The sequence below is a fragment of the Microcebus murinus genome, chromosome X, assembly GCF_040939455.1.
Source record: "Microcebus murinus isolate Inina chromosome X, M.murinus_Inina_mat1.0, whole genome shotgun sequence".
Classification (NCBI taxonomy): Eukaryota; Metazoa; Chordata; class Mammalia; order Primates; family Cheirogaleidae; genus Microcebus; species Microcebus murinus.
In genome coordinates this window covers 41,917,517-41,936,280 of record NC_134136.1, presented here as the reverse complement: position 1 = coordinate 41,936,280, position 18,764 = coordinate 41,917,517, and the positions used below count along the sequence as shown (strand labels likewise).

General features: G+C 32.7%; 1 protein-coding gene across 1 annotated transcript in view; it reads right to left on the bottom strand.

Moving 5' to 3' along the window:
- HTR2C (5-hydroxytryptamine receptor 2C) overlaps window positions 1-18,764 on the bottom strand; it is a 272,558-nt gene that overhangs the window by 160,766 nt on the left and 93,028 nt on the right. The window contains exon 3 of the mRNA XM_012749569.2: window positions 3,468-3,573. Coding sequence (XP_012605023.1) covers window positions 3,468-3,502 — 35 coding nt within the window. The 5' untranslated portion in view covers window positions 3,503-3,573. The remainder of the gene's footprint in view (window positions 1-3,467; window positions 3,574-18,764) is intronic.

Genomic DNA, 18,764 nt, shown 5'->3' with positions numbered 1-18,764 from the left:
AATAGCAACATGAGAATACCTTCCCTATATGTACTGGATGTTAGATCTTTATATTATTTCTAAAAGAGAAAATTACTTCTACTGGTATAATATATGCTAAATAGTTTTCTATGCAAGACAGTTGAAGGAAAATTCTTTCTGGAATTGGAGGGCTGGAAAACATTGACATTATAATACCCAGAATCTATGTGTTCTTCAGGTAAGTGCTTTTATGTCATTATCTTAGTATCTCTATGCAAGTATAATATATGTATGATTTGAGTGACTCATTTCTCATTACCATTATCAGAGAATTTGCAGTAGTAAAACTAGATGATTAAAATTATCATAATCATATCATATCCATAATATTACACACACACATGCACCATAGTTTCTGAACTAAAACTGAAACACGTGGGTGGAAAAAATATTGGCATCATTTAAACCTAAGTTAAAACATTGAAATAATTTCCTAGCATATTTTAAAACCATTTCTCTTGAATTCTCTTAATATCTTGTTAAAGACAATAAAGGAATCATGAAAATATACTGACTTTCCCATGCTATAATGGATATAAAACTAATACCTAAAACATTTAGTTTAAAATAACTTTATCATTAGTCAAAGCTACCTGATATATAAGCAACATGGAGGGAGAAGACATACATAGTAATTTTTATCAAATAATCAGAAGTAATCAGTAAATTCTTCCTAATATATTATTTTCCTGTAACATTAAAAATAAGTAAAACTATCACAATTCCAAAATCTATATCATAATTGATTTGTGATTAAAATGAGCAGACATTATTGAAATAAAGGATAAAATAAATAGAAATAAATTTTTTTCTCTCAGTTTTGATTACTCTGTCACTGTGTTTGTTGTATTTGGCAGAGGGCCAATGGACTGGCTATATTACTTCAATGATCACTCAACCTACCAGAATGTAAATTTCCTCATCTCTGCAAGGATGATCTCTATTATATGATTATTGTTAAAATTAAATGATATTATATATGTAAAGTCCTGAAAATAGTACCTGTGTCATAATAGGCCCTCAGTAAATGTTGGAGCTTACCCTCTTTCTGCCTTCAAAGTTAAACAAAAGTATTTTATGGTTGCTATATCTCAATTCAAGTATTTCAAAATTTTCCAACAATTTTAGTCCCAATTTTATCTCAAGACAATGTCTATGTAGGTAGAACTGGGCTCAGAAAATAATTTTACATCCAGAATCTTTTTCAGGGTTTTTCCTGGCCTAGCTAATGAAAACCTTGTCCTGTTGTCATTAAAAAAAAATGTTTCTGATTTAAATTAGCTGATGATCATCTCAAATTGTCCCACAAAACTTTATCTCAAATAATAAGTGGTGTCTTCAGTTATTGACTGCAGAATCACAAATGTATTTATTCTTAAGGTCCTAGTAGAATATGCAGTCCAACTTCAAATTTTCTAAGTAAATTGTGAAAACATCTAAATTCCTTCATATGTCTCTAAAAATGGTAAAGGAGTGCAGAATAAAATTTTATATGACAGAAATATACATGAAAAATCTATTTCCAATTATGAATTTTTATAATTTGAATACCTTAGAATTTGGAGGTAGAAAAAAACACTGAGTAATTATATCTACTTGTCAGAAATTTTTTTCTGTTTTTAAATTAAATAATCCATGAGACAAATACTGAATCCCTGAGGACTCTTGTTGGATCTAAATATATCTATTATGAGTTAGAAAATAAGGTAATAGTTCTGGAATCGATCTTAAAAGAATATTTACTTCAGTTTCCTGGGTTCAATTAAATTCAGTTTAATAAATTCTTCTTGAAAAATAATTATGGGCAAGGTTTTATGATTTTTATTAAAATTCAATCCTATTTTCTACAGGTTTGTAATCAAGCATTGGCTGTATTTTCTTTTTTTTTTTACATTTTTTCTTTTTATATTTCAGAATATTAACTGGGTTACAAAAGTTTTGGTTACATGAATTACTTTTGTACAGTTTGTGTCAAGAATTGGCTGTATTAAAACCTAATTTTTCATACCTATGTGTTCAGCAAAATATATAAAGTCCTTTTACAAAATAGGAGTAATTTAGGTCTAGCGCTTAAAGCTTATATTAATTGTTATTAAGCCCACAGGAATCTCATAAATTATGTACACAAGTCATAATGTCTGTCTGAAGGATGCAAATAATTTACTCATTGCTTCTAAATTTTTAATGAAAATATCATTTTACATTCTTAGTAGATAAACAAAATCATAATTTAGTTTAAGAGTCTAAACACATTTTAAATCTGCTGAGTTGTTGCATGATATATGACAATGGACATTGTAAGAAGAGGGGAATGATCCTTTGTCTCAATAGAATGGGAAAAAATGTATATGAATTCTTAAATTTCATAGCAGAGTAATTTGGTGCCCTTTAAGGCAGCCCAACATTTTGGTACATGGGCCAATGTCTATATACTGAGTTGGCATAGGCTCATGGAATGGGAACATTTGTTCTTTCATTTTCCTACACCTGATTCTTTCCTCTTCTTTATCACTGTCCTCCACCTTTTCCATTCCTTAATGTCTGCTCTGGTTCTCTTGGAATCACACATACATGAGACTATAGTCAAAACAATGACATCCAAGATGGGCTACAGTGATGCACATTGCAGAGGGTCCTATGTTGATGTACTTTGTATCTCCACTACACTGTAAACTTTCCCTGGATGAGCTCTTTTGCAGGAATCATACAGGAGACCACATTGGAGCAAGGAGATTCAGGGCTTCTCAACCGTGCTGCTCAGAGCTTACACAGCTTTGGATCTCTTTTTCCATGCCCCCTTCCTCAAAAAGTAGAGTTTGAAGAAACCACTTCAACATTTTACTATGCAAGAAAGAAAACATACCTGGATTAGATCAAGTTTACAATTGCTTAGTACTTGAATCTGGTTCTCTACCTGCCCCTTTTATGTTGCATTCTATTGACTTCAACTACTGGATCATTATATCAAGACTTCCAAGAATGGCATTGTTGTCTTCTGTCCAGCTACATCTCCCAACCTTTACCCTTTCACTTTTGACTTCCTATTTTGCTACCTCAACTATTCTTCATTAAACCAGAGGCATTTTATTCTCTTGACTCTTCAGTTTATGCAGGAAGGAAAAGGAAAGAACTTTTCTAAGTTTTATCCATGGAGAAAGCAACCATGAGCATAGGGATTATTTGAATTGAGGGTATTATCACCATATTATTTGTTTGCGTACATTAGCTATAGTGTTTAATTGGAGTTTGACTTATTGTTTTTATCCCCATTTATTAGTTTTGAATAGGAAACACCCATAATATTAGTCTTTTGGGATAAAAGTCATTTATGTAGATTGAGGCAAATATAGTTGAGTGGTCATATAGAAGCATTTTTAACATCTTTGAGCAAGCTGACACACAAAGTTGTATTTTTATTAAAATAATAATAATAATAATATCCTTACAGGAACGAGTGCACCGCATTCCTCAGGTTCACCATGATTGCTTCAGGCTTAAGCAACCAAAGTTTAAAATTGAGAAGAGGAAATTAGCAGATTGGTTTCATCCTTTCTGGGGAGAGAAAAAAAAAAAGAAAATTAGTTAAAAGTCCAAATAACTTGCATAACAACCAATTAAATAAACTTAAATGCACTTATTTTGTGATAAGAAACAGTCAATATTTAATTCAGCAAACAGGAAAGCATATTCTATTGTGTAAGTGACAAAACATAGTAAAGAGAGCAGATTTTTCATATATTTACCAATGCACAACCATCACAGTTTTTCTAAAATTTCTTGTATATGCTTTATTTATATGGCACATCTACCAAATTTCCCCCCATTGGAGTATACATGACTTCACATCAATGTTTTGAGAAAGAAATTAAGAATTCTTAATTTCTTAATTCTTAATATTTAAGAAATAAGTATTCTTAATTTGCAAACCATTGAAAGAAAGTGTACAATCTAATAAGTAGTATGTCTAAAATAAAAAGGTTTCATCTTATAGTAATATGGCAAAACTAAATCAGGTTTTAAACATTTTTATAAAGTGAACATATTTATACAAAATTTCTAGGTTTTTTTCCTTCAAGATGGAGGAATCTCCATTTATACTTTTGCATTAACCAACAATTTTCTCCAGGGGACAGCAAAAGGTTTATACCAAAATAAATGAAATGATCAAGTTTACTATGTTAAAAATAACCACTACCCTGTGTATAAACTAGTTAGTAACCAACAGATAGCATATTACAGTCAGCACACATGAGATAATACTGAAATTGCAAACAAAAGGTCAGTTGCACTAGATGATTGAAACAAAAATCTTTAGTTTCTTTTGTGGCTTAAAAGGTGACAATACATCTTCTATGGTACTAGTTAGAAAACATGAAATCCAAAAGACTTATCAAAGGATTTTAGAATGGATATCTTTTATTTTTGTAGGCTATTATTCAAAGAGTTATTTGCTGCATGATAATACCCAATCAAACATTTACATAGTGGATTATTCATCATTTAGCACCCACTATATTCAGTATGTTAAAGTGCTGGCCAAGAGAAGATTGAATGTAAATTTGCTGAGAATCTCTGCTGTTCTCCTTGTGGAAATTACATCTTTACAGAGTGGCACATGTCACTATTAATCTTTAGACTTACATTGAAGAAACAGTCAGTATTAATTCTAGTGACTTAGCATAGAAACCCTTTGGTTTTTCTGCTTAGAGATTCCAAACTGGGCAAACCTCTCTGTTCTCCATCTTGCCTTTTCTATATTTTCTGTTTAGGATTTTGATTATACTCTTTCCATGCCAAATATCTAATTGTATTCTTTTCTGGGATTATAAAGCTATTACAAAGGTTAGGATCAATCGCATGAACTGGGCTATCCATGAGAAGAATCTAAGGGTATGTAAGAGAGTATGTAAGAGAGTGACAGGAAGTGAGAGAGACAGAGAAAGACAGAGTTGAATAGCTTGAGAACATGGAAAAACATTGAAAGATCATCCATTTCGCCCATTTTGTAAATATTTTCAAGGAATATGATAATGAAAAAATCTATCCTGATAATCTTTCTCTCATGTTTTCTAGCTTCTTCTAGAAACTTGGAAATAAAATTTCACTAGAACAAGTCACTTAAGCTACAAATTTAATATTTTGTACTCCTCTTTATCCTTGAACCCTCACTTGTCAGTTTTATCAGTGCTACCTCCATAAAAAAAATCTATCTCAAAATCATCCCCTTACTACAGTAATACATAAAATATGGACTCCCAGTAACTAAGAACTCAAAATATTCTGTGAGAGAAAGAGAGCAACATCAGCCAGACCATAAGTCAGGCCATTTCTGTCCCATAAAATCCTGCCAGACAACATATAAATCCCTTTTTTCTGGGAGGTCTGGATATGTGACAGAAAAAATAGTAAGGGCTACCAAAAGGTCCTATCCTGCTACTTAGCCCTCCATAAATATCAAAATCTTTCCCTTTTTTTTGATGTGAAAAGTACTGTAATGGTTTTGAGTGTTTATTTTCCATGCATCCAAATAGTAGTATAATTTAAAAGGTGCGAAGATAGAGTAAAATATGCTGTGCTCCAATAGATTATAACAAAACAATGAAAACCATATACACTATAATTTGATATCATAATCATCTCATTAAATATTTTATTATCCATATTGTGAGCCATGGTAGAATTCCATTTTTGTTACTTGAAATATTATAGTCCTATAAAAATCAATCACTTTTTATGATTTTTACATGTATATTTTCCTGGGAAATATAAACAGAAAGGTTAAACAACAAATACTTATTTTTCTAGGGTTCAACTTTATTGAGAACAAGTAATAATCATAAAAATATATTATGTATATAGATCTCCAATTTATTAGCTAAAATACCTTGCAGGCAAAATCATGTCTTCCTGTGCTGTTAAAATTTGCTTTCTTTTCTTTATTTATTATTTATTTATTTTTGAGACAAGTTCTAACTTTGTCCCCCAGGCCAGAGTGCAGTAGCAACATCTTAGCTCACTGCAGCCTTGAACTCCTGGGCTCAAGCGATCCTCCTGCCTCCCAAGTAGCTGGGACTACAGGCATGCACCAAAATGCCCAGTTGATTTTTCTATTTTTAGTGGAGTCAGGAGTCTCACTCTTACTCAGGCTGGTCTTGAACTTCTGACCTCAAGCAATCCCCTTGCCTTGGCCTTCTGAATAGCTAGGATTACAGGTGTGAGCCACCATGCCAGGCCTAAATGTTTTTTAAAAATAATGGCATATATAGTCTACTGGGATCATTCCTGTCTTGACTTTTTATAATAAAGCGTTTAAGAACTGAATAAGTTATAATACATATAGTGGTTTAGTTTTTGTCAGTTTTCAATGTTCAGAAGTTATGGACTCATAATTCAAAAATTATTCCTCTAGTTATTATAATCACTGAGCTTTCAGCAGATGGCTAGATCGAAAATGAATTAGTCACAAATGTTCAGTTTAGTCCTGGGAAGATTATATTAATACAGCACAGATTTACAACAATTTTCGGTAGACTCTTTTAATTCAAAAATTATCTTTAGGTCTAATGAAAATTGTAGGAATTGTCTTTTCAACTTCAAACGTACTCTAGAGATTTTCTAATAAGACATACATTTGTCATACTAAAAAACATTCACCTTTGCCAGTTATAGGCAAATCAGATAATTATTCATGATTTTGATAGAAAGTTTTCCAGTTATTATAATCAGTGAAGTTAAAGACTGCTCTTTCATCAGTAAACACAAGATCTTCAAATGTGTATAGTTCATTTGGAAATGTATTTTGTGAAGTTAAATAAATTCAAATCTTCTATCTTCAACTGTAAAGTCTTAATGTATTCTACAATTATGAATTCACAGAACTCTTAGGGCTGAAAAATTAGGAGTGATCAAGTAATCCAGTCTCTTGCCATCAGACAAGTCTATATTTAAGTCACTTCAAGAAGCTGGATAATTCATGTTCTTATAGAGCAACCTTCGGGAGAGGCAATTTCATAACTTTCCACTGTTTAGCAATCTACTGTGTCAGAAAATGTTATTTTATATTAGGCAAAAAGCCTCAAGCTAACAGACTTCAATAGATTGCTTCCTTACTAAGTCAAGCATGTGTACTGCAGGATATTGCAATACTAGCAACTTGCTTATTGCATTTTAGCTTGGCTTGCAGCAGGCTGCAATGCTCCAGACACAGAACTACACACTTCCCCATAGTATGCCTTATAGAAACCTAACAGTTCTGAAGATGTAGGTATATACAATTGGGTGATTTTACAATTTCTTTGCCAAATGGTGACACTTTTGAAAGTGAGGGGGCAGGGTGGAGCATTAACTAGATAGAACTCTGGGTCTCTCCCAGATATTTCATCAGATCTTGTATTAATAATAAGGTGATTATTCAATTTGAATGCAGATCTAGTGTCATTACTTTTATTCCCTCCCATTCATCCTTCCCCTCCCTCTCAAGATAGTGTAAGTGGTTGTTCAAACAAATTTAACTGTTCCTCCAGTACTGATATTAAAAGGGAATATTCTCTCATTTGTATTTACTAAATGCTTCTGCCTGTGTTCTACATATGACATATTTCATGAGAGTGATTATTGTTAAATTTAGTGAGAATTAACAAGATAGGTAACTCAAAATCTACAGTATGTAAAAGCATGTTTTTCACAGCTAGGTATTCCATTTACCTAAAAAAGTACTTAAAAAAAAAAAAAAACCAAACAGCTTTCAAATTGATGGCGTTCTAGGAGCTACTGCAAATCTCTCTGTGATAGTAGTAAGAGACATTAAGAGACTCTGTCTTAGTGGACAGAGTGCCCAGCAATTTGAAGCTGCTTTCACCATAGGTAGTAGCAGGACTATACCTGAATTATCTCAGCATAAGTATCCATATAGCAGAGTGAAGTGAAGGCTTTTAAAGAGTAGAGCTAAGGGAGCAAAGCCGATGTTAAGTCTCTGTGTTAGAGACAAACTCCAGGTGATTTGCAGGACTGAAAACTATATAATAGTACTGTCGTGTATTCCAATATTTATTGACTGCTTATTATGTGCCAGGAACTATGCCAGATGCTGGACACGTAGTAGCAAGCAAGGTGGACAAGGTCACTGCTCTCACTGAGCTTACATTCTAGCAGGAGATACAGACAATAGACATTTCAACAAATAGGTAAAATAATTTCAAATAGCTATAATTGCTATGAATAAAATGAAATTGCATAATGGGAGAAAGAGTGAAACATTTTAGATGGACCTATGCACATAGCCATAGGTTGAGGTTAGATATTTTAAAAATATAATACACAAATAATATGTGCTAGCATTTGCTAGCTACTTTTAATCACAATATAGTTATTTTATATCCATGAGTTAAGCACAGGATATAAGTGCCATTGATGGGAACAGTTCAAAATTTTCTGTTAGTTTGATTATAAATGTTCAAGCTGGAAAAAAAATCCTCTTTTGCCAAGATATTTAAAAAGCGGTTTAGTTACCTACTCAAATGCATGCCCACTTACATTTACAATGGTATCTCTTCACCTATAGGCCAAGCCCACTTCCCCTCTCATTAGGTTAAGAGATCACAAACTTTTGGCTACATAGCAGCCCCTTCTGGTTGTAGAGGGTTCCAGTTGTGTCATGAAAAGCGAAAAGTTCAATCAGTTGCCCAGATGTATTTATTGCCAAATAACGGGGTACTTGGATACATCTGGACAGCCGAATGAACTCTTAACCTCTCATCTCTCCAATAGCTCTTCATTTCACAGCTTCAGAATCTCCTATATAAAGGGGAGAGAAACAAACAAAAAACCACTCTGGAGTTGAAGAGTCAGTCTGATTCTGATTCTGGTTTGGCTGTCACATCTTAAAAAAAGCAACTTCTGCTCTTGTTTTATAACTTATTACAATAAAATGTATATAACTCACTAAAATTCAATAATACCTATAAATAACAGATTGATAATGGGAAATTCAAATATGTCATGAATACAAAAAATTGAGACGAAACCAAAATTAATTTGCACAATTAATAATTTATATAATGTATAATTTATTCTAGCATCATTCAACACCCCAGATGTTAAATATGTGTAGTATAGCATAAAGAACGTTAGGCTGGGTGGTAGGAGACATGGGTTCTAGTCCAATACTCTGTCACTTAGTTAATGTGTGACTCAGTATAAGTCACTCCACTTTTTGGGGCCACAGTGTTTTCATCCATTACATTAAGAAGTTGCAGTAGAGGACCTCAATCCATTCTTGCTCTGAAATTCTGTGATTCAAGTTTACTTCACAAATGTTTGGCATTATTCTATGCTACTTTACTTTATATACTTCTAAATAACTGAGTTTGGCTACAGTTAGATTCTACTTGTTATTGCCACTTAAGTGTAAAACATGATGTTCACCTGAGAAAGCCTCTTGATTTGAAAGGAGAAAGTTACTTTTAATTTGAATTTCTCATAACACAGCTGCATATCCCACAAATTAATGTGCATGTATTCTGTGCCTCTCTTTTTTCTACTTCCTTAAATGAATTCTAAATACAAGTTGCAATCTTAAAGAGTTAGGAGACCACATGAGCTCACAAAAAATTTAAAACAAAATTATTTATTGGTGATTTTCTGATTTTAAAAATTCTTGTGCCCAGAATACTTTACGGAAAAGTGAAGTATAAGAAGTAATGGCCAGTTTTGTAGCTATCAAAAGCTTGACCTCCACTTTAGTGGTTTAATTCTCAGCTAGAATCTGTTTACTGTTTTGTGTACCCTTCTACCATTTTATTTATTGAAAGGAAAAATAATACTTCAATTTGACAACTTTGAAAATACTGTGTTTCTTCCACCAGTTCTACGAGCTTTATATAAGACAGTGTCAATAATATTTAGAGAAACAGATATGCCTATTTTATAACTCTCTTTAGTGTGATTTAAGCTGAAATATAAGACCACAAATGATGTATATTTCCTTCTTTTAAATTTTCCAACTAGATTTGTAGAGAATTCTGCTAATCATCCTCCCAGTGTACCTTCTGTACAACTCAATTTACAAAATAAAATCTGTCAGGAAGTTCAAACCAACACAAATCCTCAAATCCTATTGCTCATGACTCAAAGTGTGCATGTGTGAGCTTGTATGTGTGTATGTTTGTGTATACATGTGTATGTGTATGTGTTTTGGGAGTGAGGAATGAAAAGAAAGATGCTACAAATATGCAAATTTTATTATCACCATCCTCCAAAATACCATAATTTCATTAGTTGAAATCATTTTATTATAATTCAAAACACTTTGAGTGATTGAATATTTTCATTCATGTTTTTCAGGTTGGAGAATTAACATGAATTATTTAAAAATCTATGGATCATTGATAGTTGAAAATTTGGAAAAAGTAGCCCATTTGTGAAATAACAGATGCTTCAAAACAGCAACACCTGTTTTTACAGCTCACTGAAAGATCATTCCATATGTAGGTAGTCACAATTGTTACACCCACTCCAGTGCTGTAGAGACAGTTTCCTATCACGTAGACTCATTCTATAATACAGACCAGCTGTGGACAATTTTGCTAAAATGTTAACATGTTGTTCTACAATTTCATCCAAATTTTAAATAGAAAAAAAATAAGGCATTTCTGGGGCTATTGGGAAAAGTTAAATATGAACTAGGGTATTAGATAATACTAAGGAATTATTCTTAAAATTGTTCTGTGTGGTAATTGCATGATGGTTTTGTAATAATATACCCACAATTTTAGAAATGCAACTGAAATGATGTGAAATCATTTAAAATAATTCAATAAAGAGAATGGGGAAAAGGAAGGGTTAGGTCGATCCAGTGTTGCAAAATCTTAATAATTATTGAATCTGGGTGATGGTGTTATGGAGGATTATTGTATCAAACACTATTGTCTCTACTACTATGTATACTTGAAAGTTTTTCAAAGGAAATTATAGCTGTGAATGAGATATGTTCTCAGGTCATATAGCATGAAAAAAATAAACTTTTCTCAAGGATGAAAGAGTTCATTATTTTATGTTCAATCCAGTTTTTATTTTTAGCACCTTAATATACCACCAGTCCAGTTGTTAAAAACAAAAAGAAACAAAACAAAGAACATTCTTTTAATCATCTCCTAGTAATGAAAGTGATGTATTTTCTCTAGTAAAAAAAATTGTCTTTCTCAATAACATAAAATTATACAAGCATCTTTCTTCTTTGATAACTTTCTCCCCAGTGGATGTTATAATAATGCATTTTGAGAAAAGTGGTCCTTGGGTAAAACCACATTTCCAATAACAATTTATTAAAGTCTTTTTATGAGTACCACCCTTTCCACTTAACAACAGCTGATGACAACTTGAGCTCTCTCATTTATGCTCTCCAGGGAGGTGTAATAATGGTGATACACTAAATATAAGCCAGATCTCTAATTTGGCAAAGATCTTAAATATCTTGTAGGACAATCATGTAATTATTTAAAGGAAGCCAACTGATTGTAAGGTTTTCTGACAGCTCAACATACAATATGCTTATTATAGTATTTAAATTTGCTATGAGTTTCTCTGTAAATTCAAAATTGGTTCCATCATCTATGACTGGGCATAATTGTTCAATATCAGTGTTAAATACATTGAAAAGTTGCATTGATTAAATGTATTTATTTCTCAGTGGAAACTTCTGTTTATTCAGGAAATTGACAAGGAAAATATATTCAGTGCAAATCACCACTGAGGTATGGTGTGCTTAGCATCAGGTGATTTTATAGACCTTCTAAATTATGCAGGGAAACAGGTTAATAGGTTAATAAGAGTATTTTCTTTTCTTTCTTTTCAGGGACTCTATATTTCATGAGATTACAGAATTGGTATTTGAATAATGCTTTACTTTTCCAAACTGCATATGATGCTGACAATTATGCATTTGTTTAACAAAAATATATGCATCAACATGAACATTTGTTCTTCTTTAAGTAGTAAATCATAGGCAGTGATGCTACTTCTATTGTTACATTTTAAAAACTATAACAAGAGGCCATTATTTTCTTATTTTTAAATTACAATTTGTAGGTTAAAGGTATAGGACCCTATTTTTAAAAATGCAGGTGCTATGTCTATGAAACCAAATCCACAAATATTTAATGACCACATACTATCTTCCAGGCCCTATGATATTATTATATTAGTTCACTTCATTTTAAGAGAAACACATTTTACAGAAAAAGAAATTGTGAGGTTCAAAGAGGTTGAGCTATATTTCCTAGTAAAATGGCAGGATTAAGATTCTCAAAGAACATTTTGGGGATAAAATGCATTTAGGAAGACAGTATCAGCAAATAGTTTTTGTTCATCAAGGCATTGTTCACATATTCAGTGCATTTATTTACTGCCTACTATGTGCTTGGCAATGTTATATACACTTGGGATACACTAGTGAGTAAAGCAAAGATCCCTGCAAATGTACAAATTACATTCTTTTTCTTTCCATTAATCGTCATTTTTGTCTTAAGTAAGAATTCATGATAAAATAAACTGGTATAATTTCTAAATGTTTTCAAGGTTTTTCTCATCTGTTCTATAAGTCAAAGAATGAATGTTATATAAGCTACTTTTGGCATATTACCTCAATTTTTAAGGTTACTGTCTAACAGACTTGTGATTATATATTCACTACTGTTCCCTATTCAACGTTAATTTTTTCTACCATCTGCTGCTATTGGGGTTCTAAAACAAAATTCGTTGTTATTGCATTGCTTGTTATTGTACAAAAGATTCTTAGAGTTTTAGAATCTTATTTTAAATTACTAAAATATTTTGGTCCAAATTAAAACCATCTGTATAGAGGAGCAACTAAAACAATGAAAGCCAAAGATAGAAGAGTTGGCAATATAGTGCTTTTATAGTCAATCAGTCCTGTCTCATTACATTATATATAGTGTATGTGGATATGAAAAATTCTACAGATTCCACAAACTATTTGCTACTCAAACAGAGCCGGAAGTTATTCTAAATGGTCATTGCAATTAACTTGCCAAGAACTGGGAAGTTACATTCATGAATCAAGTACTTAGTTCATGCCAGTATTTGTGGAAACTTATTCATTAGCCTCCCACATACCGTTTGGCTTGATATCTTGCATTCTGGCAATAGAGACGCTGTTAGCAGAGGTCTTTATAGAATCCATGTCATTGAATCTATCATTGTGGTATACCTTGGAAAGTGTTACTATTATCTAAGTTACCATCTGTTGACCTAAGATAAATACAAAGAAGAATAAAGAATCTTCTTGATTGAGTCATTCCTGTAGAATTTGTTCAATATGAAAAAGGGTATGAAAAAGGGATGCATAATAATTGCTTTCATTTATTAATTTATTATCATATGCCAGGCACTGTGAGCAATACTCTGTATACTTTTTCTCATTTAATCTTTACTATGACAACAATACAACACCAGATTGATTATAAAGTAAATTGAGATGCTGAATTGCCACATACAGCTAGTAAGGAATAGAATAGGATTTGATTTTAGATTTACTGTACTCCCAAGTCTGCACTTTTTCACTCCAGGCCACTACCCTTTATGGTGGTTCTTTGATTCCTCTAAGAAACTATAAAATTCTCCACATTGTAGTTGTCAATCTCTATATCTAACAAGCATACTCTCAGGAAAGGGATTAAAAGGGGGTACTTGAAGATCATCTAACTTCCTGTTTTGATAATTGAGGACACTGATCTAGAATACATAAATGACTTGCTCGATGTCCTTATATTAATTTTTGTCAGTGCCAAGATTAGAAGCCAGTCTTCTGTTGCCTTTCCAGTCTTTTGATTCTGACCAGAGGTCCCCTAAGAGTCACAGATGATTAGAGTCTCACCAATTCATGTACAGCTGTTAGTACAATTTTCTCATAGCCTCTCTTTAAATGAAAGAAAATGAAGGAATTCTTATAGGCTACAAAATTAAATGTAGTAGAAAGCTACTTTGGAATGCATTCCTGAACACCTGGCTCTTTAAATATTCAAAGAAGGAACTCAGGCAGAAATGCGGGTAAAAAGAAAGGAACAGAGGAAAGAGAGGAAGAAGAGAAGGAAAGAAGGTAGGAGCGAACAAAAGGCAGAAAGGGAAAGGAAATTGTCCTCAAATCTGTATTAATTCCTAGATGTCTGGAAGACCCACATGGTTATGTTATGTGTGCTGTTGTGGGGACAAACTCTGGCAGAAACATGCTGGCAGGACTATTCTCAAACATAAGCTGTTTATGCAAAAACTTTGTTAAATCTCACAGTTGCTTTCTTGATCATTTAATTTACTCATAACAATAGCAGTGGAACAAAGTGGTTTTTAGATACAATTCACTTCCATGACTAGAGAAAAAATTTAAAGGCAGCAATTTTGTTCTGTAGAAAAACATAACCAGCTTATTTATTTAAAAAAGTAGTACGGAGATAATCCCACCAACCAATATTCCTGGATTATTATTTTACTATAGCTTGTGAATTGTGTGAAATGGACACAATTGTAGGCAAAGCAAAATTCCACTTAGGTTTTAAATAGCAACGGAAGCTTGGTTCACTAGGATGGACCCAAGTGATTCACAAGATGATGTTCCCTTTGATATTGCTAACACTGCTTAATTATACTAGTTGTTTTGAAAGCAGAGAGACTTCTTTGAAGCAACAAACTATTCAATTATAGTTTAAGAGTTGCCAAATAATGCCCTCTCTCTCTAGGCCATAGAAAGTATCCATTGAAGGTCTTTTGTCCATTATATATGAAGCTGAACAATACTAAAACTTTTGAGTCAGTAAACCAACATCATGTCTCTAAACCTTCAGGATAAAATGCATGCAGTAATGGAATAGTTGACTTCAATTGTCATTAAAGGAAGATATAAGTATGTTGTATTTGAAGGAGTACAGAGGTTTGGGATTCAAAAATGGAAAGCTGGGCTCAACTTTCACTTCTTAGCTATATATCTTTGAGCAACTCACATAATCCCTCTGTGCTTTTATTTAATCTGATGTGTAGTGAAAGAGCTGATATATGTGAAATTTCTGTGTAAAAAGCTAAAAAACTGGCAGAAGCTAAAATAAGGGGTATGTAAATTTCATGAGTAAATGAATTTTCTAATATTAGTCAATAGAATTATCTGATGATTTTGAAATCATGTTCAGAGTGACATGATTACTTATCAAAGTATCTTAGTTAACATTGTTTGCTTTCTTAATATGTAACTCTAATAAAATATATTCTTAATGAAACAACTCACAATAAAAATTTGTAGGTGTGGGGAAAATGAGTATGTCAAATCCATTTAAAGACTTTATATTGATTCAAAGTCCATCAGCAAGACATCCTTGAGGCTTCTGTTTCAGCAGGGCATTTGTTATTTAATAAAATAATAATAAAATGAAGAGCCACTGAATTAGAGAAGGTGCATTATGTCCATCAAACTTTAGAACATGATAGAATGCTTTTTTATTGACAAAGGCAGGTAGAATTACATGCCTTCATATCTATTCATAATAATGTAGAGTAGCATGTCAGCCCTATTTTACACTTAGGCATAATTCTACTTCAAGGAATAATTCAATGCTTCATTATATTAGTTATGCTATTACAAAAGAAAAAGAACATGAATGAGTACAAAAATAACCTCCCAGTACAAACTGCTAGAGTGAAATGAAGGGATACATTTATTATGCTCATATCGCATTTTCTTCCCAATGTGTAGACTCATGCCTTCCTTGCCAAAAAATTCACAATTCAATCATAAGAAATGCAGTAGTCCAATATCTGTGGCAGCCACCTTTGATGTTAATGAGGGAACTGGCAGTCATATAAAATCAGATGGATCAAAGAAAATACGATGGCAGGAAAAAAACACATTGGCCAGCAGCTTGGTATTTCTTCTCTTTCTCCATAAAAGTTATAGCTATGGAAAAAGTTTTCAAAGTCAACATTTTCATTATGAAGTTGTAGAATTAGGCTGTCAAAGTATACCTATGTGTGGTTGTCTTCCATGGAATTGACAGTAACCTGAATGACACAGGTGACTCACTTTAGCCTCAATATTCCCTGAGAAAAACTCACATGTACCTACATGTTAACAAGGTCTCTAATAAGAAACCCTTGATTAGGAAAAAAGAAAAGAATCCATACATTTACTCATCATTAATTCATTGAATAAACCTTAACTAAGGGCCTTCTGTGTGTCAGGCACTGTGCCAGGTGCTGGTGATATGGTGATAGGTGAAATTGACATGATCCTTTTTTGTGTGAAGAATAAAGTCCTTATATAAATAATCACACTAATTCCATATTGTTAGAGATTGTGATCAGTGCTAAGAAGGGAAAGGGCAGGGAGCTATGAGAGAGTTTAGCTTTGATTGGTTGGACAAATAAGTCTTCTTCAAGAAGTTAACAATTAACTGGAATCTCAAGGATTCATGCTATGACAATTTTTTATCAGGCTACGGGGTTATTAGGAAAAAAAATTGTGTCTCAGTGCCACGTCTGATAGATCCAACACTACAAATAGTGCTATAGTTGTGTGATGAATATATTAAAAAGTTATAGCTTGAAGCAAAAAAATAAATCTATATTAAATATTTCTAAAAGAAAACTGGATAACATTAAACATAAAACTATGCTACGTTAATATTTGTTTTCTTGTTGAACAATCACAAGAATACATAGAACATCTGAGGTAGAATTCTAATATTTAATAGACTTTCTTCTGTTGCCACCTTTTGTTTCAGGCAACATACATTTTAGACCTGCCATCTGGTGACTTCCCTAATAATTACTATAAGTGGTAATTTATATTGGTGAACATTGTGGTTGTTTTTATACAGAATAAAATGCTCCTACCTAGATGCAACAAGCTACGTGAGTATAAATTGAATTTCTGAGCCTCTTTCTTCACGTTAAAATGAAATCTAAGTACATATAACAAAAACACTAATGTAAAAAGGAAAATATTTACATTTGCAGTGAGTTATCTGTTATTTGTAATACTAATTACTATTTTGTAATTAGTATTACAGAAGAAATACTGTAATATTAGTAGAAGAAATTAATATTACAAATAATACTAATTACAAACAAGTAATTAGTATTACAGAAGAAATACTGTAATATTAGTAGAAGAAATTAGTATTACAAATAACAGATAACTCACTGCAAATGTTATCTCATCCCAATTTTGACAGATCAATTTTACAGAACCCCAAAATTACAGATGAGTTTCCAAAAGGGGAAAGTGACTATCATTTTCAATCTGGTTAAAATAAAACAACATATTAGTAGGTTTTGCCATAAATGTTGTAGGTTAAATTGATCTTTTCTATTTATGAAATGGAAAAGATTTGAAAATAGCATCACTTATTGCACAAAGAATAAATACATTTTTGGGAAACTCTTATTTCTGTGTGTGTGTGTGTGTGTGTGTGTGCATGTGTGCGCGTGTCATGGGTTGCACAGGACAATGTATTTCAGTGCTGTGGATATTAGTCAAAAAAATTTGAAAGGTACTAGAAGGCTTTCCATGATAGTGGGTTGGTAGGTAGGCTACCTCCAATGATTCTCAATGACCTTCACCCTTGTATCATCCCCTCCCTCTTGAATGTGTGTGGAACATGTAAATATGAGCTATCTATCACTCCCTTGAATATGTTGCTTTATATGGCAAAAGGGATTATCCAGGTGTATCTTATCTTATCCTATTGGCTCTTTAAAAGCTTTAAAAGAAATTTTCTCTGGCTTGTAAGCAAATGGGTGTCAGAGGCGAGTGAAGCATGAGAAGATTTCTACATGCAGTTTCTGGCTTTGAAGATGGCGGGGGCCACATAAGAAGGAACATGGACTGCCTGTGAGAGCACAGCGTAGCCCCTGGCTGATAGCCAGCAAGGAAACAGGTACCTTAGTCCTACAACCCTAAGGAACTGAATCTTGCCAATGACTTGAATTAGCATGGAAGTGGATTTTTTTTTCAAAGCCTCCAGATAAGAGCTCAGCCTAGCTGACACCATGACTTCAGCCTTGTGAGACCTTAAGCAGAGAACCCAGATGATGTCCCTGGACATTTGATTAACAGAAGAATGAGCTAACAAATCGGCATTGGTTTAAGCCACTAGGTTTTCGGCAATTAGTTACACAGCAATAAAAAACTAATACTGCTCGTCAATGCAGTTTATATAAGAGGTACAAGAAAAGGAAGGAGTGAGGATGATAGCTTGAGGAAAAAGCAGTATCTCAGCCAATTGATTAGTAGAGAGCAGAGGTGAAGAACAAAGAGTTGTAGGATACAGCAGGTAAAGACTGGTCCTTTATATTAAGTAAAACTATTTCTTCCTTGTCAGAAAAAAATGGGTATGAGGAAATGTTTACCTATTAATTAATTTAATTTATTTGTTCTCCTAAATAGACATGGGAGATTCCTGCTCAGAATTTTCTAAAGACATATTTGAAGGATAAAGAAGTTTGGAATAGAGTTAGTAACTTCACATTACCACAATCCATTTTAATAGAGAATAGTTTATTGGATTTGAATAAGCATGAATAGGAATTAAATTTATGGCAAAAAAGCAGAAGACACTTTATTGAGATTGATGTAGACTGATAAGTCAAGCGATCAAACCAGTACATTGCTGGATTGGTGGCACAAAAGAAAATGGAAACATTGGAGAACTCTGCTTCCTTAATATATAGAATCAGGTAAAATA